The sequence below is a fragment of the Vipera ursinii genome (assembly GCF_947247035.1).
Source record: "Vipera ursinii genome assembly, chromosome: 1".
Lineage (NCBI taxonomy): Eukaryota > Metazoa > Chordata > Lepidosauria > Squamata > Viperidae > Vipera > Vipera ursinii.
The window spans coordinates 60,736,399-60,761,642 of record NC_139512.1 but is presented as its reverse complement, the minus strand read 5'-3'; the positions used below and the strand labels follow the sequence as shown (position 1 = coordinate 60,761,642).

Sequence of the window (25,244 nt, the reverse complement as noted above, 5' to 3'; positions counted from 1 at the left end):
TATTGTACTAGACTGGGCCTTTATTATCTCACTTTTCAAAATTTCCCAAGCTTCTTGAGTTGTTTTCCCCTTTAGGATTCTCATCCATGGAACTCTTCCCATGGTCTCTCTAAGTTTATTGAAATTAGCTCTTTTAAAGTCCAAGACTCTAGTTTGGCTGTGTTCTATTGCTTGTGCCTCCAGAATGTTGAATTCCAATATTGCATGATCACTTCCCCCCAAGGTTCCTGTGGCTTCAACACCTTCTATCATTTCATCTCTGTTTGTGAGAATTAAATCCAATATGGCTAATCCCCTAGTTCCCTTCTCTACTTTTTGGGAGAGAAAGTTGTCTGCTAGGTTTGTCAGGAATCTGTTTGATCTTCCACTTGGTGCAGAGTTTGTCTCCCAGTTGATATCAGGGTAATTAAAGTCCCGCATTACTATTGTGATAAATCAGGATAAATCATTAAATGTCAGAGTCAGAATAATTACCACTCTATTCAAAGTATCCCCCAAACTACCTTATATTGCTGTTCTAATTGTCACCCATGAAAAATATGTTAGACGCTGTAGGTATAAGCTTTTTTTTTGGGACTTAGACATTTGAATTTCAAACACTGAAAATTTCAAGCTTTCAAAGGTTTTCTGGGAATGTAACAGGCTATGCATGCCACAATTCTATCCAGAATTTTACAAATGAATCTCTAAAATTCTGGATAGAATCATGACATGCATAGCCTGTTACGTTACATTACATTACATTCCCAGAAAACTTTTGAACGCTTGAAATTTTCAGTGTTTGAAATTCAAATGTCTAGGTCCCCCCCCCAAAAAAGCTTATACCTACAGGGTCTAATATTTTTTTCATGGGTGACAATTATAACAGCAATATAAAGCAGTTTTGGGGATACTTTGAATAGAGTAGTAAAAATATTTAAGCATTGTTTGTGCATTCACCTTTTCAGGTCTGACATAAATTCAGTGCTAAAAGAAGAAAAAGCTTCCTAATCAGCTTCATCTCCACAAAGAAAGTTAATGCTTCTACATTACCACTCCAATTACTGTGTGTTGACAAATCTGACATAACCATTTATAACTGAATTTTCTATGCGAACTCTCCCAGACTAACATTGGAAAGATGAAAACCAGGAACAATCCAGATGGCTTCAGTGCACGTAAAAATCTGTTTTAAGGGATTTTTTTTTGGCAAACAAGAAAACGTTTGTTTTATAAAATGAAAAGAGGAAATGATATTTTTGTAAATAATGTTAGTTATAATGTATGATTATGATCCATAATCTGGATATATAATGACTGCAAAGATTAGACTGAATTTTGGTCTTCACAGGCCCAGATTACACTATTAAGGAAAACTCCAGAAAGTCTTACTTTGAACAATAAAATTGAAGCATGCTTATCAATAGAAAAATTCCAAAAACTCACTATAATGCTTGTGCGTGTATTATTTCTTGAAACAGTTTCAATATAATGTTTATTTAGAAGGACATTTTAGATTCCAGATAAAATACTGAAGTATTTATAGATTTAATCAGCTTTTCTTTAACATTTCTAACGTGTTTTTGGTAACATTAAAATAAACTCAGAGCATAAGAAAAAGATTTTTTTTAAAATAGTGTTGACAACATGATGGACAATTCAAATTCAAATTCACCATGCTAGTGATGACACGTGCAAAATAAGTTTGCTAAAAATGGCAGAACTGAGAAGTCAAGCTGTTTTTCACAGCAACTTATTTTTGTTGCCCAGGGATAAAAGTTCTGAACACTTTTACTTCAAAATTTGCTCTAAGAAACAACTTTATAACAATTACTGGATTTTACTGTGACTCGATCACCTTTCTTGAAGCTAAAATATTGTATTCCTACACAACATTGGGAACAACAGATTCCTGCAGATCAGTGCAGTTTAGTATATCCTTTGGTCCAATTTACATATTAACACCATCTCATTTTAAATATTAAAAAAAGACAGACACTGAATGGCCTAGCAATAGAAAAAGTAGGAACACTAATTTCCTACATGATAATTGGAACTACTGATTACCAAATTGTTGGAAAAAAGAGACACAGACTTGCATTTTTCACTAAAAATGGGCAATCCTATTTTTGCAGTTCCATTCAGAAAGATCTCCATACAGCCATTTTCAACACTTGTGTTTCATGGCAAGCTGCAGAGGGGGAAAAAGAAGAGAACATATTAAGATACTTATTTGCAATTCTAGCCACAACTCTTGATTTCTTAGGATTTGAAAAATATTGAAAATAGAAAGCAAAATAATTTAATTTAATTTATTAATATTTCTATACCGCCCTTCTCCCGAAGGACTCAGGGTGGTGTACAGGGCAAGAATAAAACACAGAATTACAAAAGTTAAAAAGTAATTAAATACATGCCCATTAAAAATACAGTTAATACATAAAAAAAAAATAGAATCACGTCTGCAAAAATGTAATGAAAATTAAACTTACTCCTGCTGTGGGAAGTCTGTATTGCCTATAATGTTAAGAGCTAATGATATTGAAATAAAAGTAAGGCACCTAGTTTGGTTTACAGATTCATTTAGTGACCAAAGTTACAATATCATTGAAAAAAGTGACTTATGACCATTTTTCACACTTAGTCATTGCAGCATCCCCGTGGTCACGCGATCAAAATTCAGATGCTTGGCAACTGTCTCATATTTATGACGGTTGCAGTGTCCCAGGGTCATGTGATCACCTTTTGTAAACTTCTGACAAGCAAAGTCAACAGGGAAACCAAATTCACTTAACAACCATATGAGTAACTGAACCACTGCAGTGATTCACATAACATCTGTGGCAAGAAAGGTCATAAAATGGAGCAAAATTCACCTAACAAATGTTTCACTTAGCAACAGAACTTTTGGGCTCAACTGTAGTCATAAGTCGAGAACTCTACTCTGTTTGAATGGCAGTTCAAACATGCTGAAAATGAATTAGGATAAACAAGGAAAGATACATTATTAGTGCTAAACAATACCGAATCTATAACAATCTGAAGTGCTATTTAAAAACACATTGGCTTCTAGATACTTTAAGCCAATTCTAACTTAAAGAAACACTATATTGTAGCAAGGAAGTGTAGTTTTTCTTTGCTCTTGTTCGAGCACAGACTTAACCCAAATTACATATAAGTCTGTGGTGCAAACTTAGCATAAACCATAGTTTCAGCTTCTGGATACTTCATCATACCAGATTGATTCATATAAGAAATAAAGAAGAAGGGTTACAGTGATTGGGTATGTCTACTTTAATAAAAAGAAGGACTAAGGATGATATGATAGCAGTGTTCCCATATTTAAGGGGTTGCTATAAAGAAGGGGGTCAACCTATTTTCCAAAGCACCTAAAGGCAGGACAAGAAGCAATGGATGGACTCTAATCAAGGATAGAATGAACTTAGCTCTAAGGACAAATTTCCTGATAGATCAATTAGTAAGAAGAATGGCTTGCCTCCAAAAGTTGTGGGTGCTTCAAAACTGGAGATTTTAAAGAAGAGTTTGGACAGCTATTTGTCTGCTTGAACCGGGGGTTGGACTAGAAGACCTCCAAGGTCCCTTTCAACTCTGTTATTGTTATTCTGATTCAATCCTTGGAACCATTCAAGGAAAGGGGAAAAAACATTTTGTCATAATCACATTTTCCCAAACTAAACTTGGGAGGTGTTGTGATTCAGGGTCAGCCTGTGGGTTCGGCAGTTGGGTCGGACGAATCAGAGGAGGAGGGGGGTGTTGAAGACCTTGCTGAGGGGGTTGAAGATCTTGCTGATGATAGCCCTCAGGCAGGCCCCTCCCACTTGGTCACCATGGAGACCCAGCTGTGTGAGCTTGACAGTGTGGATGAAGATGACCCACAGCTGGCCCTGTTCAAGGACGCCCGACGCAGGAGGCAGTCAAGTAGGAGTAAACAGAGGAAGGCTGTGGGGCTTCTCGGAAGGAGGCAGAGAGAGGCCACGCCCTGAACTCTTTATAAAGGGAATGTTTGGGGAGGGCTGGTTTGCTGAAAGCAACTGCTCAGATAGTGTTTCAAAGCTCCTGTATCATGGTTCGTGTCTTGTTTGTAATAAATTTGGCAGATGTCATTCCAGCCTCTTGCCGTTTATAAAGGGGTTGCCTTTTCTGCAGGGCCAGTAGCAGGCTGGTACAGAACAGGAGGATTTTTTTGAATGCAGTTACCAAAAGAATTCAAAATATGGACATATTCTTAACCAAGTTGCCTGTGTTGCAAGCAGTAGTGATGGAAATAATATAGTGTTCACATATTTTAATATTTGGCCTTGAGAATAGGCCTGGAGTCTTTTCAAAGTAACACTAAAGCTGAAGGGATGCTTCTTATAATTACCAAGCTGTATATAATATCATTGGCCATCTAATTCAGTATTAGCTGTGTTGCCTGGTATGTTTTTAAAGCACAATCCTTGTATAAATTCTTGGAAATATCAATGCAAATATATTTGTATTTACTTGCATCAGTAAGTGATGTCAACCATTTCTTTTGTCTTGTTGGTTCCATCTTCAGGTGTTTGAGAATGAAACCGGGCCATATGTAGGCTAAAGAAGAGCCATTCCCATCTACTACATTTTTTCCCTTTTCTTCTACTTGGAGAATATTTGAAATAACCAGAGTAGATGGCAAGTAAACAGCTACATTTTTCAATTATCAGCTTCAGTTATATTGGCAAGGGTTCATTTGGCTATTTTAGATGCACACAGCACAGCTTATTCTTGAGAGGTGTCAGGAAATATCTCTCACCACATCTCCCCTACTTAACTGCAAAATTAACTTGACATGCAGTCACCTAGTATAAAGCAATCTAAGATCTCATTACAACATTTAAAGAGTGTGATTCAAGGAGTCAAAAATGTCTCATAGCATTTTTGCTATTTCTTTTGAAGCAAGGCTTTTTAATAGACTACAGTATTAAAGAAAAAAATAAAAACAATTATCTTACGTTCTTTCTTTTTTTTGAAAAAATAACATTAATTTTCAGTCTTTTTTCCAGTACAGGTTTACTTTCAGGCACTTCACAGATAAATATTTCATACCACACATAAGCCAATAATTTGTATAAATAATTGACTTCTGCAACAGTGATTCTGAAGTCATTTTAAAATGTTCAAAAGTAAGCAAAAGCTGGAATAATTTATTTATTTTTTAAATCAGAAGCAAGTAGGAGGTAGAATAGAATGAAGCATTGGAATACATATTTTTCTTTTTAAAAAAATCATTCAAGTTCTTAGTTATAGAAAAACACAAATACAAAATATTATTATTATTATTGGAAATGTTCATTAAGCCAAGTAATGTCCATATCATAATTTGCAAACATTTTAATTTTAGGAATTTTTTGCCAGGGAGATTGGTAAGGCAATACAAATATACAACACACGCACACGCACACAAACTAACATAAAGAGGAAAAAGGCTTGTGGTCAAGCCCTAGCTGAGTCAGTTATAGTATTACAAGATCCCCTACCATAAATTTTGGGGAAATCTTAGTTGCAGCTTGACATTTCTGTCTGATGATTACTAATTTTGCCTACAGAATACTCTAAACCAGTGTAAGATACAGGCACAGCTTGTATCCTGTTCACATGTATTTCTCCTCTAGTTTTTGTGCCAGAAGCCTGGACACACTATTTAGACATCAAGTTGGTCTAAAATGGATTTTCTTCTTTTTTTATATTCTGCGACTGTAAAATAAAACTAGGAAACACCTAGCTCTGTTATTTTAATTATGAATTGTGTGATGTATTTCAAATAATCTGCATCTCAAAAATGTTCTAAAGTATTTGCAGATCTTGAATGTTTTTCTTCAATAAATATCCATAACTAAATGATAGGAATTATAATTATAGGAAGCAAATACATGTTTATCTGGAACCAACAATCTTGCCTCATAATTGGGTATTTCAGTTGCCAATATATTTCATATCAGTATTGCCACCACACCGTGATTGCGGCCATGAAATTAAAAGATGCTTGCTCCCTAGGAAGAAAGCAATCCTAGACAGCTTACTAAAAAGCAGAGACATCACCTTGCTGACAAAAGTCTGTATAGTCAAAGCTATGGTTTTCCTGGTAGTAATCTTTGGCTGTGAGAGTTGCATCATCATGAAGGCTAAGCGCTGAAGAAATTGATGCTTTTGAATTGTGGTGTTGGAGAAAATTCTTGAGAGTCCCCAGGACTGAAATGAGATCATATCAGTGAATCCTAAAGGAAACCAACCCTGACTGTTCTTTGGAAGGACAGATACTGAAGCTGAAGTTGAAATACTTTGGCCACGTAATGACAAGAGAGGACTCATTGGAGAAGACCCTGGTGTTGGGAAGAACTGACTGAAGGCAAAAGGAGGAGATGACAGAGGATGAGATGATTAGATAATGGCATCGACCCAATGAACATGAATTTAGGCGAACTTTGGGAGATAGTGGACAGAGGAGCCTGCTGTGTTATGGTTCATGGGGTTGCGAAGAATGAGATACGACTTAGCGACTGAACAACCACAACTGTTCTTTGCTACCTACAGCCAGCCAAGATTTTCTACTATTTTAATGATGGTTATTCAAACATAATAACTGATATTTGAATTTACTTCAAAGTAAATATCATTTGCATTGCAATTAATATAACTCTGGGGGCATTCAAAGAATAGTTCTGACAAATGTATTTTGATACATTTGAGTGAAAATATGAAAGAATGTACTGAAAAAACAATTGCCCAGTGAATAAACCAACAATATGGTGAAAAGCTAAGATATTTCAAACCTGATTACTGGATTGGATTACATGTTGCATCTGTGTTACGCTATGTATCACATTTCTATTAATTCAATAGGATTTTTCTTTACATCTCCCCAGATGAATTAGAACAGACATATCAAACACAAGGCCCGGGGGCCGGATCCGGCCCGCGAAGTGGTTTCATGTGGCCCGCGAAGCCATCCTGGAAACAGTGAGGGAATGGCCCCCACTGCCTTGGCCCTGGCCCAGAGACCCTCCTTCTGCCATAGACCCTCAGATCTGTCCCACTCCTGCCCAGGCCCCCATAGGCACCCTTGATGCGAACGATGTAGAGCTGGCCATGCCCACCCAGTAGGCCATACGCACTCTAGCCACGCCCACCCAGTAGGCCATGCCCACCCAGGCCACACCCACCCAGCCCCTTGAGGGCAACCGCAATGCTGATGTGGCCCTCAATGAAATTGAGTTTGACACCCCTGAATTAGAACTCTCCAGAACAGCTTTCCACTTCCATGATATTTTTAAAAAGGTACAAGAAAGGGCAAAATTATGTCCCATTCTGGTAGCTGAAACTGCTTCTGCTAATGGAAAGATATACTTGGGTTCTACTCCAAGTGCTTAAAAAGAAAATTCTATGGGGATAAAGAGTGGAGAGACCGAAACTAATGAAACTAATCATTAAAATAAGAAACTAGAGATAACAGTCATAGATAGGTCTTTTGTTATCTGAAAGGGTGGCCTCATCACACAGAATGTGGTAGATGACTGAGCCCAAGGGAGGGATCAAACATTGCCTTGAGTCTCTTCGTGCCCACAAGAGTTCTAAGTCCAACCCACTTTGAATTCCACACTCTTATCTGCCACCAATTTGCTTTGACTGTTAGTAGTTCAGGTTCTTGTAGACAGCTTAAGCTTGCAATAAACTTTCATATTCATTTCCCTGGCACATGACACAAGCCAATGAAATATAAAGTATGAGAACATACAGGGGCCATATAGGGAAAACAGGCCCATCATCCTGCCCTTCAGGAGGATTCAATTATCCACTGTATTTTATTATATGAATAATCAGTAATTTTAGATGCTTGAGGAATATCAAGTGACACACTTTGGCTACTTTTTCATAATGTTAATTCTATTAATAAAATGTTGACATTTGCCAGTAAATGCCAATTCTATCTCTACCCATCTAAACACATGCCATATTGCTTGAGGGGTTGTCATCTCATCATCAATGTTTATGATTCAGACTTGGCTGTAAATATTAAAAATTCAAGAAGAGAACAGCACTTTCATTGAGGATCTTTCCCCCCCCTTTATTTCCTTTTATTGCTTCGGCTGTCGAGGGAGATATTCCTATCATTGAGGATGGGAAATTTTAATTAATACTATCCCAATTTATGAAGTTTTCTAAGGCCAGTGGAAACAGAAATACCCTTCCTTCTTCAATAATGTCTGCTCTAAGACACAATTTTTTACGCAAAATCAGGGAAAGGAAAAATTGAGTTCTGAGGATATATTAGAAATACATACTGAAGGAACTAGAAGAGCAGAATGGCTCTTGATGCCTGTGAGAGTTCCTAGAGGACTCATAAAGTCCAAGAAGAGTGGAGGAGAGCAAATATTCTCATTTTTAAAAAGGGAAAGGAAAAGTTAGGAATCTACAGATATGAAGACTACAAAGTTCTTTCAACAAATTATCAAGCAAGAGATAGCTTCTTGCAAAGAAATTACACCGGATTAATCTTATCTCCCTTTTTTGTTACTGGCTTAGTAGATCACGAAATTACCCTAGAGATAGTGTACCTGGATCTCAGCAAAGCCTCCAACAGAGCACCTTACTGATAATCTTCTTAGCAAAACTATAAAATATTGGTTAGATGATACTTGTGTGATATGACTCCGAGTTATCTGAAGGACTACCCCCAATAAGTGCTTGTTAATGCCACAACTTCAGCTTGGAAGGAATTATCAAGCAGAGCACCACACATCCCTGTCCTAGGCTCTATAATATTATAATTAATGATGAAGGTAAATGGATGCTGCTAATGGCACAATGCTGGAAGGGACAGTTTAGAAAAAAAAGTAAAGTTACAAACAAATCAACATAGATTTGATGAATTTGTAACTGGCTGACAAACTATATTCAACGAGCAGTCCTTAATGGTATTATGTCTACATGGAGGGAAATAAGCAATGGGGTACAACAAGGTTCCATTTTAGGACCAGTACTCTCCAATATCTTCATAAATGACTTAGATGAGGGAATAGAAGGGAAACTCACCAAATTTGAAGGTAACACTAAGCTGGCAGGAATAGCCACCACCCCAGAAGACAAGCTCAGGATCCAAAAAAATCTTGACAGACTTGGAACAATGGGCCCTATCCAACAACGTGAAATTTAATATGGAGAAAAGCAAAGTTTTACACTTAAGCAGGAGAAACCAAAGGTATAAGTACAGAATAGGCGAAACGTGGCTCAAAACCAGTAACTGTTATAGGGACCTTGGAGTCCTAGTGGATGATCATTTAAACATGAACTAGTAGTCTGCGGCGGCAGCCAAAAAAGCTAATACAATCCTTGGTTGTATAAACAGAGGCATAGAATCAAAATCACGTGAAGTATTAGTACTGCTTTATAAAACCTGGAATACTGCATCCAGTTTTGGTCACATTTAAAAAAAAATGTTGAGACTTTGGAAAAAGTGCAAAGAAGAGCAACTAATATAATTAAACGCCTGCAAACAAAAACATATGAAGAATGGTTGCAGCCTAGAGAAAAGAAGGACTAAGGGTGACATGATAGCAGTATTCCAGTATTTGAGGGGCTGCCATAAAGAAGAGGGGATCAACTTATTTTCCAAATCACCAGAAGGCAAGACAAGAAACAATGGATGAAAAATAATCAAGGAGAGAAGCAACCTGGAATTAAGTAGAAACTTCCTAACAGTTAGGATAATTAACCAGTGGAACAGTTTGCCTTCAGAAGTTGTAGGGGCTTCACCACTGGAGGCTTTTAAGAAAAGACTGGACAGCCATTTATCTGAAATGGTATAGGATCTCCTGCTTGAGCAGGGGGTTGGACTAGAAGACCTCCAAGGTCCCCTCCAGCTCTATTCTGATTGAACACTGGGTTGAAATGAATAGGATGGAATTTACACAACGTATAATTCAACTTTGGAATTTAGAACTATAAGATGTGGCACTAACTATCAGCTTGGCTGGCTTCAAAAATGGGTTGGATCTATTCATGGAGATCCATGTCATTAACCCTGATGGAAGTGTGATGGCCTCAGAAGGCTATCTGTGAGGTGACTATTGGGTACATTTGTGCAGGTAGTTGGCTACTGTGAAGACAGACTGCTGGATTAAATTGGCCAGGGATCTGATCCAGCAGGGTATTGCTTATATTCTTAAAGGCATAAGTACAATGTTATATATCAGAGTGGCAAAAATGTAAGGCATAAATATAGGATGGGGAAAATCTGTCAAAGGTCTCTGGGGATCTGGGGTGGTTGCAAATCAAATATGAGTTGGTAATATAAGCAGCTTCTAAAAAGGAAAATGTATTAATAAAGACACAGAGATCATGAGAGGTAATTGTGCCATTTTGCTTTGTACTGGTAAGACCCCATATGAAAATATCTAGCAATAGAAAACTTACCACCATATGTAGTGGATCCATTGTGTCTACGTCTGCAACCATGGTTCAAAAAGGACAGTGACCAGTCACAACAAGTTCAGGGGACAGCTACCATGAACCATAAACCAAGTCCTATAAAGAACAGTTAAAAGGATCTACAGTAGATAGGTTTAGCCTACTAGAATGACGACTGGGGAGAGATATAACAATAGCTTCAAATATCTGAAGAATTATAACACAAAGGAGGCAGTTATTCTGTATTGACCCAGATGTCAGGAGTTAAAAAGTTAACCAATAAGTTAAAAGTATGAGAGAACAGGTTCAGGCTAGACACCAGAAGGATTGTCCTGCCCACAATACAATATATGATCTGTCAAACGTGTATGATGGTAAGGTCTCTATTGCTAGAGATTTTCAAACATATGCAGACAGTCATTTGTGAGAGATGCTGTACTGGCTCCTGCACTACCAATGGGGTTCGAATAGATTTTCACTGAGATATCTTCAAACTCTATGCATCTATGAAAATATAATGCAGTGAAATGAAGTAAAATGCTTGATATTTGTAAGTTCCTGGGTTGTAGCTTACAATATTCTACTTCAATGCAGCTTAGAAAACAATGTAACAATGAATGACATGAAGAAGAATGCTATAAAACAGCACCTTAATAGTTTAAACCCAGACCTATCCATAATTTAAATTATTCCATAAAAATGTTCTCAGTCAGTAATAGTATCTCATAAAGCCTACGAACGGCTATCGCTATTACCCCATTCTTTAGGATTCTTATTGTTTATTATGAAGCCGTGATTTTTAAACTGTACTCTGAGGAATTTCAGGATCATATGAGTGGCCACTTAAACTAGAGTGGATAAGTTTTCTTAAAAGAAAGCATGTTCAGCAGCAATCAGTTTTTCTTAGAGCAGACAGCTGCCGAGATATCCATGGTTTGTCAGCCAGTTACAAATCCATTTGAAATAGGACAACTTTAAATTCAAGAACCTATCCATTTTCAGATGACAACTACACGTAAGAACAGATCTGATGAATCCACAGGCTCAATTGTATTTTGTGTCAAGATGGAAAATTCTTAAAAGCAATTTGATTTGATGTGGGGCCATATCAGCTGATCTTAATACTGAGGGAGCAATATCTAATACAATATTATATTTCCTTCAGTGCCAACTAAGCCAATAGTTGGACTTTGACCCTGTCACAGTTCTTTTGTACAACTGCTCTGCACTCTCTGAAATTATAAGAAAAAATAAAGATGATATTTGAAAATATTTCATATCCATATTAAGTTATCTCCCTGCAACCTGGTTCATACTGATATTATTGTTTTAAATTGAATGTTACTTGTTTCACGAGTGTTTATACAACAGAAAAAGAAGGAATAAATGTGATAATACAAACTTAAAGGAATACCTTGTGTGCAGTTTCTGCAAACTTCTGAGCGCTGTTTTTCATGTCCTCTGTCTTTTCTTCAGTTCGACTTAATCTTTCACCCCGCTCATTCAAAGCCTGGCTTGCTTTCTGTACTGCACTTGTCACGCTATCTGCTGCCGAATGTAATATGCTGTTTCCTGAAACACATCACACGTGGTTAAAATGCAACGTCTTATTTTCTGAAACATGTAGCATAGCGAAAACTTTGTGAGAATTATGGATGGAATTTTTTTTTTAACTTCACCTGATGAAAATGACTTTGTTGCAGTAATTCTAACAAAGATGGCTTTAGGCTCTAAGGCAAGAAAATCCAATCTTGGCAACATTAAGACCTGTGGACTAAAAACACCTGGCTGGGGAATTCTGGGAGTCGAAGTCCAGAGGTTTTTAAGTTGCCAAGGTTGGACACTCCTAATCTAGGGAGAGAATGTTTGTTTCCCACTCTGTAATATGAAATCATATAGGGTGACCTCCAAATAAAATAAACCATACGAGGAATAGTGGATCATTATCAGGAAAATCTCTCTATTCTTTTCTAAATTCTACTACTGCATTGTATCCAACAATCAAACATTTTCCCTCTTCCAACACTTCTTTTTCAAGTTTTCTTTATACAATTCCCCAATATAATAAATTTCTATGCAGAAACCCAAATATGCAAAATAAGGTTTACCCCAAGATAAGTGGATATAGATGTCATGGTTCCAATAAATGAAACCCATCAAAAGAACTTCAAGGCAAGAATTCTTCCTTAAAGAACATTTTATTAGGATACACAGTATTGGCACTACATAGTTGAACCCAAAACTAAATTCCCTTCCCCCAGATACAAAGGAACAAGTTGCAATTCCCACCTCCCTGAAACAGTCATAAATCACATTCTCCAATTAGCCTGAAGCGCGGGCTCCCTCTCCAGCTCCTAGGCCTGCCAAAAAGTTATCGGTTTGTGTCCTTGAGTTCCCGTGAAGCAGCATTATTATTATTATGGCTAGCTGAGCTCAAGCATTCTCCCCATCCCCCCTTCTACATCTGATTCCTAAACAGCAGAAAAAGGTCGCTGAAAGCAAAGTAAAAACGGCTGCAATTTCCCTCAGTTGTCAGTGCGGGAACATCCATTGTCACAGCGTTCACAACAGAATTATTTCTATAAAGTTAATTTGAGTTGATTTTTATATCTATATTTATGCCATTTGGAGTTATTGTTTGTGTCAAAAAATCCCTTTTTGATCTCAATTTTTCAAGCTAATGCAAGCTACTTCAGAATATTTACTTTTTAAGTAATCATTTATTTCTAATGTTTACTTTTAAATAAGGAGCTTAGGACTGTATATATAATTTTATTTTTATTATCATTTCTCATACAAACTAATTCCTTCTAATTTCTGAGTGCCGGGTTGGATATTAAACTGCTTAATGGCAGCGTGGTCTGAACAGAATGGAATGCTCTTCTCTGTGAAAATGAAGAAAAAATAATTTTCTGCCCATAGTCCAATTCTTTTTTCACTAATAGGACTTCTTGCAGTATTCGGTAGGATCCACCTACTCTCCAAAGAAAAGCTTCAGGAGAGATACAGTGAATGAGGAATCAAATAAAATTCCATCCTCCCTGCTCAACTGAGATATTTCATTTTAATCATCTTAAATTAAAATGCACTTTTGTAGACAGTAACCATTTTGAGAAAAATGACCCTGGGGTCAGTTTCTGATGCTAGGTGCTTCAGCACTATATAAAAAGTTTTTTTAAAAAAAATATTTGCATTTGTCTGAAAATATAATTAATTTTCCATCAAATCTTTACATCAGGTAATAATCAGTTTCTGTAAACCCAATGTGTTTGCTAAACATTCTCTACTGAAGCACGTACTGCCAACAAAGGCCACTTTCCTTCTGCAAGATTTGAGCTGCAGTCAGGCTATCTTATAGTTTGTCAAATCTGAAGGAGGCACCTGCTACTAATATTATTTGCCCTGTTTCGGTAGGCAATAGATAAAATTGTATACATTCATTGAGAATGTTTAAATTTGGGGTTAAGTTAAATTGCTTCTTCTTTTTCCTCATAAAATAGTGCATTGGCATAAAGGTAAAATATGACAAAAAATAAGATTATATACATGATGGTTAATTTAGAAAAGAACTATTTTTTATTCTTCTAATTAGTATATTTTATTTTGTCTTTGAATCAACTTAACTATTTTTATGTGACCATCTTGGCACCTAGCTTTTAGCTATATTCTCAATAGGAAATCACAGAATACTCCTATCAAAGATATTGTAAATTATTTTGCCAAAGATACTCATTTATTATCAAATGAATATTCTTTATTTGTTGGCAAGTGACTTGAAATTTTCAACCCAATCCACTCTAATTTATCTTTAAGGATAAGAAAGACTTAATTCTCCTTTGTGTGTTTGTGTGCATGTGTGTATGTGCACACGCACACACACACACACACGAAATGTTATCATTCTAAACAGGAATTCAAAGCTGAACTGTAAATATGGTTGACTAATGCACATTCAAACATCTTGCAACACAATATGTACGTGGTATTTTCAAACAATCTTTGACTAGATATTTTTAATTGATCAAAATATGTATCAATGAGTCCAGTATCTAACGCCTTTCAATAGGTACAACATTGCAAGGAACTGATCATCACAAAAGCCTGACATGAGTTTTGGATAGTAATATGTAACAATTTTACTGTTAGTACAATTTCTACTAATCTTTTCCAGATTAGATTAGAGCAGGGGTCTTCAAACTTGGCCCTTTTTATGACTTGTGGATTTCAACTCCCAGAATTCCTCAGTAAGGGCCAAGTTTGAAGACCCCTGTATTACAGGAAAAAACACATCAGGACAGATTTCCCTATAGTCCAATTGTTAACAGCTAAACTATACTGCCAACACTTTGAAATAATGTTTTTAAACTAATAACTAAATAAAGGTAACACTACTGAGTTTGGATTTTTTGCAGGTAAAGATTAGTTTTATGATTACATAATTTGTTATATCATTTTATTTATTAATCAAATTTACACAACTGCCCACGTTAGATATTGAAAGAATAAGGTGCTCTTTTAAATACTGCAAAACGTTTCGGCAAATGTCCCACATGATGTAAGAGATGACTAGGCTGAGCCCAAGGGTGGGGCATTAGTCTGGAGTTCCTACTTAAGTCCAGATCCCCTTGAAATCCACTGACTCTTATCTGGTGTTAATTTGCACTGACTATTAGGAATTCAGATTCTCTAGGTTGCATGGAATAAACTTGCAATGCTTTTGAACTCTATCCTGGCTCCTGGTTTCTTGTGCCTAACACCTAGAAGGTTCTATTCGTTTCTTTCCATTTATTTCATTTACATGAATTCATGGTTGACTATTAAGACAAGTGATAGAATTTTCAGCTCTTACCAATTCAACCAATGCATTTCATTTCACTTAATTTTGTTCTGAGACTCTTCAGCTAAATTTCTTGCAGAACCTGATAATAACTTTTCCTGTGAATGCTTTGTAACCTTCCAACTCAATCAATCATGTCAAAGTATTTGCAAATTATATAGCAACATAATTTCTATGATACATATGGAGATGGTTTTTAGGTTTCTCATGCATGGCAAAATGATACTGATTACATTACTGGATTCACTGTCATGTAGAATCCAACCAATGTATAGCCTAACAAGCATCTTGGTGTTATCCCTGTACCTTACTTTTGTAACAGATTTTTAGTGCTATACTTTGAAGTTAAGAAATATACGTGTGTATTTGGGCCCTCACTTTTCCATAATGCAGTCATTTGGAACTATAAAAACCATGTTTCCCAGGAAATAAGACTGGGTCTTATATCTATTTTTGCTCTAAAAGAGGTTATTTTCGGAGAATGTCTTATTTTGGGGACGGCTGCCCTTAGGCAGGGTGGCATATGTTTCCCCTGCCCTATGCAGCCTTGGTGGGTGTCTGGCAGGTACAGGGAGGCAGCCACATGGCATGTCTGGCAGACTGGTGCCGCCGCGAGGTGAGGCGAGGCGGGTGGCGTGAAGCTGCCTCCCTCTGCCTGCCAGACACCTGTGAAGCCGCGCAGCAGTAAGGGCTTGGCAGCAGGACAGGCTGGGTTAAAGAAGAGGCAGCGGCAGTAGAACAGACGCAGGTGAGGTAGAGTCCAAAGGTGACCAGGAGCAGCCCCACGCCTGCTTCACATAGCCAGCATGAGAGCTGCAGTGCCAGCCAGGGCCCGAAGAGCGCTGGACTCAACCTGTAGCCCAGCACCTGCCGTACCAAGTAGATGCGCAGGCTGGTGCTCAGCAGCCCGAAGGCAGAAGTGGGTAAGGCGGTGATGCTCCACTGGTGGCTCCTGGTGAAGGGGCCCTAGCAGGACAGTAGTAGGGGAACAGTCTGGAGGTCACAGATCTGGGCCCACTCCCCCTCATGCCAGGCAGGAGAAGCCCAGCAGAGTGGCTGAGAGCAGGGCGAAGAGCAGCAGCCTGCCGTGGCCTAGAAGTGTCCAAGCAGCAGCTGGGTCAGCAGGTGGGGGTGGTGGAGGCTGGGGTGTGCCAGGAGCTTGGCTCGCAGGGGCCATGAGAGCAGCAGCAGGGCAGCACCCAAAGGGTAAGGTAGCAGGTCACGCAGCAGCCAAACGGCCAGCAAGGAAACCTGCTCCCGCTACCCACTGGCCTGGCTAAAGAGCAACCTGGTCTGAGTGCCACTGGCCCCCTCTGACACGAGTGACGTCAAGCTGGCCATGCCGCCCCCTCTCTGAAACCACAATACTAATTAATATAAATGCGCCTGTCTGGCTGACAATTTAACTGGGGATTATTTTGGGGGTAGGGCTTATATTATGAGCAGCCTGAAAAATCATGCTAGGGCTTAATTTCTGGTTGGTCTTATTTTCGGGGAAACATGGTAACAGAGAAAATTAAGTCACACTGATTTACATTCTCTCAAGAAGAGGGCTTAATACCTTGTGCTCTATCAATGGCTTCTGCCTGTTCTGCATTCCAAGAGTCCAATTAAAGGCCCTTAAATCTGGCATCAAATTGCTAAATAACAATAGCACAATCTATTTGGTAAAGAAAGAAGAAAAACATTTGCATTAAACCAATTAGTAGCCTTAATGTTCCTACTTTGGTAAATATCTCTTTTACTCACCCCTAAAATAGGGCTAAAAACAGTCCTAAAATAGGGCTAAAAACCCTAAAACAGGCTCACTGTATCACCACTGACACCACCTTATGGCCTCTTGGTGACAAAAATACTGCAGCCTACAGATAGGTTGCCTGTTCTGGAGAAGAGACCCTTGAGCAGGGCAGTTTCATTTTTATTTACCACCATATTAAGTATCAGAATGGCATGGTGTGAGTTCTTTCTATACCTTTTCCTTCCCTTTTTAACTGCAGGACACAAGAGTCTTGAAGAACATATATTTAATGTCATTAGTGAAATGAGTGGCCTGAACCTGTGCAGTAACAGACACTAATGACTCCTTTCTGCAGCCAAAGTGCTTACCCCAAACCAATTTAAAAGTTTGTTTGTTTGTTTATTTATTTATTTATTTATTTAAATTTATATACCGCCCTATTCCCGTAGGACTCAGGGCGGTTTACAGGGAAAATTAAAAGTTAAAATACATCACATACAATTAAAATCGATTAAAACTAAGATTAAATTAATCCCTGAACTTAACTAAAACCCCATTAATTAAATAATTAAAACCCCTCAGTCTGGGCTAGACAGCTCAAAAAGCCAAGTTTTCAAGTCCCTACGAAATGAGTGAAGGTCGGGGGTGGTCCTAAGCTCTGTGGGAAGCTGGTTCCAAAGGGCCGGCGCACCCACAGAGAATGCCCTTCCCCTGGGAATAACCCGCCGGCATTCCTTAACCGGCGGTACCCTAAGAAGGCCCTCCCTGTGGGAGCGCACAGGACGATGGGAAGTTGATGCCGGCAGCAGGTGTTCCCTTAGATATATTTTGTAAATGTATTTACAAAAATATCCTAAGCATAAGGATTTTTTTTAAAAAAAAACACATTTTTTTCCTGTTAGCTAGCCTCTTTTGTAAGCATCTGCAAAGAGGAAGTCTTTGTAAAATGTATATGCCCAGAGTTATCTCGTCATCATATGGGCTTTTTAAAATTTATGATAGGGTAGGTGGGATTAGAAATTATAGCCCTATTAGGAAGCAGGAAGAATTGGCTCTTTTCAGCGGCAGCAGCTTTTTTGTTGTTGTTGCTGTTAAAGGATGCCTCTCCTGATGTGGTTAAAAAAAAACACCAAAGCAGGCAGTGCAGGAGACTCAAGAGAGAGCTCTCTCTTCTGAGGATGCTGTCGTCTCCTACGGAGGACAGAACTGTTAAGTAGGATCAACACAAAAATTGTTGACTACTTGGGAAGGAAACAATCACTACCCATGTCTTTACTTATTTGTTTTCACCAGCTGGAAGCCAGAAATGCATTGCGATGATAGAAAAGAGTTGGTTACTGATGAGGTCCAGGCTGAGCAGTCTCCAAAGTCAGCAAATGTGTAGTGATTTAACACATGAAGAATCTGCTGGAAATGTTTACTCTTAAATCATCCATCTAGCACACCACAGACTTCTATTAATTCCTTGCAGGAAAGGATGACTCACTATATCAAGTTCAGCATTGCAGATACATAGGCAACTGCTGAATTTTGTACACAAGGCAAACTTCTCCAATGTAACGCCCTCCAGATGTTGGGATATCAGCTCCCATTCATTTCTGGGTTATATCTGGCAAATTCAGGAATGTGGCATTAAAGCCTAGTTTAAACAAGGCCACTATTAGGAAAAATTGAAAATTTCTAACATTTAGAATTTGGGAATACCAGTCAGCATGCACTAGTCACTGTGAAAGTGCTATTTAGTGGTACAAAGATGATCTTTCTCAAAATCATATGTAATTAGGAAGCAGACAGCATCAAGGAGATATCATAGATTCCAGTAGCAAAGATTAACCTAGGTTTAAACATAATTCCACTGCAAAAAATTATTAGAAGCTTGTAATATTCTCAAGAGAGTTAAGAAAGGAAAATGTCCTTACTTGGATAAAGAGAAACTAAATATTTTTATATGGTCATATTGTACTTAGGACTACAGTGGAAACCAGAAATCAGTCGTTAAGTCATTGCAGTGGTTAAATTGAGGCATCACACGATGAGAATGTTATGGCTGTTTTTATGACATCTGTAGAGCAAGTCACCACAACTGTTCAGTGAACCATGTGATCATTAATTGAATCCAGCATATCCAATGGTGGTTTTTTTCTGGCCATTTTCTCCTTGAAAACAGCAAAAAATATTGCAAATTGTTGTTAAGTGACTGAGGGATGTGCAACTGGTCATAAATGCAAGCTGGTTACCAAGAGCTCAAACTGCAATTGTGTGATTGTGGGGTATATGTGTGGTAATTTTGAGAATGGGTTGTAAGTAGCTTTTGTTACACCTGTCATAACTTTAAAAAGTTAAGCCACCAGTCAAAAGTCAAGGGCTACATGTAATTTAAAAGCAGGCAGAAAACAACATCAGTTTATAGAAGGTACCCTTATTAATAGATACCCCTATTAATGCATCATATTGTTTGCTTTGGTTCCTTAGTATAATTTAGTATAACAGCAGCTGCATTTGGACGAGAACCGTTCAACTCCTCATGTAAGCATTACTTTGTAGCTCTTTCCTAATTTTAGTGACTGGGAAAGAGCTGAATGAGGATCATGGAAGGCCTAGCTCTATACTTGTTTACTTCCATGTCAGCTGGGTGGTGTGCTTCCGATAATTATCCTGGAAACCCAGAGTTTATTTTTCATATCCATCTCTATTGCAACAAGGACAGAAGAGGAAATGAATTGTTTTCTTTAGGAAATCACAGAAATAAAAAACAAAATATGGTTTCATGCTTGTGTGCTCAGCTATTACTTACAAGTTGGTATTATATTCAAATTATAGTCCTAAATACAGAATTCAGATTTAATTTATCTATTTATTAAATTTATGTGCTGCCCATTTAATTACAGTAGAAGACCCCAAAATGCCACACTCAGGTCAGGTCAGGTCTGTTACATATTTTTATGAGGATAAAAGAAAAGCAATTTTGGCGGTCTTTAAAGCATTTTTAATGAATTTTCTATCTTTTTCCACACTCCTACTTTAAAAGATCCACATAAGTATTGCCATTATTAATTTAATTTAATTTAATTTAATAATATTTCTATACCGCCCTTCTCCCTGAGGACTCAGGGCGGTTCACAGGGCAAAAGTAGAATACAAAATACAAACATTAAAAAGAAATTAAATGATTGCCCAAGTTTAAAACAATTGATATACAATTATAAAACCCCAAAGATAAAATTAAGAGTACAAAAAATAAAAAACCCCACCAATCACCCATCAGGCTAGGCCGGCTTGTACAAACAAAAACGTCTTGAGATCGCGACGAAAGGAGCGAAGATCGGGCGCCATCCGGAGCTCTACCGGTAACTGATTCCACAGCTCCGGAGCGCCCACAGAGAAGGATCTCCCCCTGGGGGCCACCAATCGACATTCTCTGATCGGTGGCACCCTGAGGAGGCCCTCTCTGTGGGAACGCACAGGGCGCAGGGAGCTTGATGCCGGCAGCAGATGTTCCCTGAGGTACTCCGGCCCCATGCCATGGAGAGCTTTGAACACCATTACTAGTACCTTGAATCTCACCTGGAAGGCAACTGGCAACCAATGCAGCTCACGGAGCAAAGGTGTAACGTGGGAGTATCGGGAGACTCCCAACACAACTCTCGCGGCTGCATTCTGTACCAGTTGGAGCTTCCGGGTGGTCCTCAAGGGCAGCCCCATGTAGAGAGCGTTGCAGTAGTCCAGATGAGAGGCCACGAGCACATGACTGACCGTGCATAAATCATCCCGGCTAAGATAGGGCCGCAACTGGCGCACCAGGCGAACCTGGGCGAAAGCCCCCCTAGTCACAGCTCCTATATGGTCTTCCAAGGTGAGCCGTGAATCTAGGAGGACTCCCAAGTTGCGAGCCCTATCTACGGGGGGTAATAGTTCACCCCCCATAGCAAGAGGTGGAATATCCGAATAAACCCGGGATGAAGGTATGCAAAGCCACTCAGTCTTGTCGGGGTTGAGTTGAAGTCTGTTCCTCCCCATCCAGACCCGAACCGCCTCCAGGCAACGGGACATCACGTTGAGGGCATCACTGGGGTGGTTTGGGGTTGAAAAGAAAAGTTGGGTATCATCAGCATACTGATGATACCCAACTCCAAAACCACGAATGATCTCACCCAGCGGTTTCATGTAGATGTTGAACAGGAGAGGCGAGAGGACCGACCCCTGAGGAACTCCACAAACGAGAGACCTCGCGGTTGACCTCTGCCCCCCTGCCAACACCGACTGCGAACGTCCCTGGAGATAGGAGAACCACTATAAGACCGTGCCTCCCACTCCCAATCCCCTGAGACGCCGCAGCAAGATACCATGGTCGATGGTATCGAAAGCCGCTGAGAGGTCTAATAGGACTAGAACAGAGGAATGTCCCCTGTCCCGAGCCCTCCAGAGATCATTCACCAGCGCGACCAATGCCGTCTCCGTGCTGTGCCCGGGCCTGAAACCCGATTGGTACGGGTCTAGATAATCCGCTTCATCCAGGACCAGAGGGAGCTGATGTGCCACCACACTCTCAACAACCTTCGCAAGAAAGCGAAGGTTGGAGACAGGACGGAAGTTATTCAATACAGCTGGGTCCAAGGCAGGCTTCTTGAGGAGGGGCCTCACCACCGCCTCTTTCAAGACGGCGGGGAAGCTACCCTCGTTCAAAGAAGCCGATATAACTGCCTGGAACCAGCTGCGTGTCCTCTCCCGGGCTGCATAAACCAGCCAGGAAGGGCACGGGTCCAATAAACATGTGGTGGTACTCAGCCTCCCTATGATCCTGTCCACTTCCTCCGGAGTCACAGAATCAAACTCATCCCAGGTGGTATCGACAAGACTGCCCGTGTCCTGATCGCCAGACTCTGCCCAGTCAGAGTCCAGACCGGTCCGAATCCGAGCGATTTTGTCCGACAGATGCTGGTTAAACTCCTCGGCACGACCCTGCAAGGGGTCCTCCCTCACCTCCTGATTTAGGAGGGAGCGAGTCACCCTGAACAGGGCGGCCGGGCGATTATTACCTCGCCTCCCTTATCGCAGAGAGATAAGACCTAATGTGGGCTCTTAGTCGCAATCGGTCGGATTCGGATCGGCTGGATCTCCAACCGCTCTCTAGGCCCCGTCTCCGACGCTTCATCTCCCGGAGCTCCGCAGAGAACCATGGAGCTCGACGGGATCTGCACCGGGTCAGGGGCCGCAGGGGTACAACTCGGTCAAGAGCCTCAGTGGCCATCCTTTCCCAGGCTTCCACTAAGGCATCTGCCGAGCTGTGAGCAAGGGAGGCAGGTGGAGACCCCAGCGCCGCCTGGAACCTCTGGGGATCCATTAAGCGTCTGGGGCGGTACCATTTAATTGGTTCCATACACCCACGGCGGGGGGTGGCAAAACGGAAGACCAGCCGCAGGAGATGATGATCGGTCCATGACAGGGGCATAATAATTGGGGAGCCCCCACCAAGATCATCTAACCACCGTCCAGATAAGAAAACTAAGTCAAGGGTATGGCCTCCCTCATGAGTCGGTCCCAAAATTACTTGCGTCAGGTCCATGGCCGTCATGGAAGCCATGAACTCCCGAGCCAACTCAGATGATCCTCCCAGCGATGGTAGATTGAAGTCCCCCAAAACTATAAGTTTCGGGAACTCAATCACCAGCCCAGAGAGGACATCGAGCAGCTCAGGCAGGGCTGCTGCTGCGTGACTAGGCGAAAGGTACACCAGCAGCAAGCCCAACTGCGCACCAGGGCCGCATCTCAGAAAGAGAGACTCACACCCGACTATCTGGGGAACGGTGGCCTCCCGCAGACACAAGGTCTCCCTCATAACAACAGCCACACCCCCACCCCTACCCTGAGCCCGAGGCCGGTGCAGCACCCGGAAACCTGGTGGGCAAAGGTCAACCAGAGGAATCCCGCCCTCTGGGCCCAACCAAGTCTCCGTGATGCAAGCCAGGTCCGCCTGCTCACCCTCGACCAAGTCGCGGACGAGAGGAGCCTTATTAGCGACAGACCTGGTATTCAAGTACACCAGCCGGAGCTCGGGAGGCTGCACACCCTCACTCCCGGGACCTTGGGGCAGAGCCAGAGGGTCGGAGTGCCTCACCGCTTGTAAGCAGCGGAGAGGCCTTCCCTGAAATCGATACGGCCCTCTGCTCCTACATCTGCTGCCATTCCCTGATGTTGTGGGAATAGGTAACCCCACGACCAGCCCTGAAGTCCCGGAGGCAACCGACCCCCGCTCCTCCCCCCTGCGATCTACATCGGCACTGGCCTGAACAGAGGTTGTTGGATCGCCCCCCTTGTCCAAACAACCAAAAGAACCCTCCCGCCTCCCTAACCCCCTAAAAAATTTAGACAAGAAAATAATCAGGGGCCTCTTGTTAGGTCTACGTCGAAGGCCCCTACCCGTGCCCAGCCAACTCTCAGGGTCCCAATAAATGGGCCCTTCCTCGAGGTTATACTCGGCTAGAAAGGCGGGTCACACCCAGGAAGGGGGAGCACCCCTGAGGGCGAACAAGTCCGTGGAAGAATATTTAAAGGAAGGCATAAGAAGCAGTCCGGATCGCAGGCAGTCCATAGATAATAGTCCGTGAGGAGGATCTGTTCAGAGGCTAGATAGGTGTCCCAGGCCTCCGTCCAGCCGCTGCCACTCAGCTGGTTAAACCGCCCGGGCAGGCCCACCACCGTCCTCTCACGACGGTCGCAGAGCCAGTTCTCAGGGGGATGGTAGTCTGGAACAACCGCTCTGGGTATAGCATGCCCCATAGAGCTCTCACCTCTAGGGGCAGCAGATGGAAGTTCAAGCCACCCTCTCACGATGGCTAATACCCAGAGTTATATGGCTTATTTACATAATATTCATCTCAACCAATATTTGGCTGGAGAAAAACAAATGATTAAATAAAACAGTGAATGACCAAGTATTGTCTGAAGAGAATAAAACTAGGGGAAAAAAATCAGATATGTTCTTTATGTCTGATGCTCGGCCAGGGAATTCTTTAATTTAGCTGGTAAACTCATCTTCAGAGGATGCCTTATGCAAAATTCCAAATCATCTCAGGAGTTTTTTTCTGCTTTTTCTCATTTCTTTTATATTAAATAACCTTGCAATTCCCAGTGTTTACCTCTAGGTGCCACCAATACTGTAATTCTCATCAGTAATTTATTATGCTATCATTATTGTAAACTTCTAAATTTACATGGAACTCCAACAAAAGTAGCAAAATACATGAAATACAAATATATGTTTTTAGATCAATAATCTTTTTTGGGATTTTCTTTTTTTAAATAAACAGCAAATCAATGTTTGCTCTAGATCAGGACAACAAATGATCATTCCTGTGTCATTTTCCTATGAAATATATATTTCCCTTTCCCCAATAAAATTTGCTATTAATTTTGAGACTTTCTCAATCACAAACTGATCTAGAATGATATGGAAAATATATTTACGAAACAACTGTAACTTAAATTCCATTTACTGTCTCCCTGAATTTATCAAGACTTCTTACTAAACATTTTATGGAGGAATTTCCACTGGAAATATATGTTTTGAAAAATCTCATACCTTACATCCGAGGCCTCCAGATTAAAGAGCAGTCACTTTTCCATGAGCGAAAACATCAGAAAAGGCTTTTCATTTTTTAAAAAAGAAAATGATACTATTTCCAACTGTGAAGCATCGATTTTAGAAGAGGTTTACAGAATATTAGTGAAAATTACCAGTGATTGTCTGCCAGTTTTAATATCAGCCCAATTCTTAGCCTGCATAGAACTCATTTAAATAACATAAATATAAATAATATAAATAATGGATATTTTCAGAAGCAGAATTAAAATTAAGCAAAATAATTTATTGCATCTACTGTGACCTAAGCTGAGTCTGAAGGTTTAATATTACATTTATTTATTTAGAAAACTTTTATTTTGGTTGTAGTCAAATGTCATGGTTCTGACTAAATTACAGAATCCTCAGAATGGAATGAAATGCTGCAAAACCCCATAAAGATAATCTTTTAATTAAGACTGCAATATGATATATGTTGGCCTTAGAGCTAACTTTTCTACCTTGCAGAATTCTCACCAATTACCTGAACATGTAAAAAGGCCAAGAGAAAAATGTTTGGAACACCAAAGGAGTGACAATCGTTCTCAACCAATCAATATCCATCTGGGAAGTTATACTTGGGACTATCATCAGTTTTACAACAAACTGTCTACTAATGTGGACTA

General features: G+C 40.2%; 1 protein-coding gene across 1 annotated transcript in view; it reads right to left on the bottom strand.

Annotated features, from left to right (window-relative positions):
- Positions 1–2,055: 2,055 nt before the first annotated feature.
- Positions 2,056–25,244, bottom strand: part of STXBP6 (syntaxin binding protein 6) — a 78,199-nt gene continuing 55,010 nt past the window's right edge. Inside the window, exons 3-4 of the mRNA XM_083373921.1 lie at positions 11,840–11,997; positions 2,056–2,170 (exon numbers count right to left, since the gene is read on the bottom strand). Coding sequence (XP_083230047.1) covers positions 2,147–2,170; positions 11,840–11,997 — 182 coding nt within the window. The 3' untranslated portion in view covers positions 2,056–2,146. The remainder of the gene's footprint in view (positions 2,171–11,839; positions 11,998–25,244) is intronic.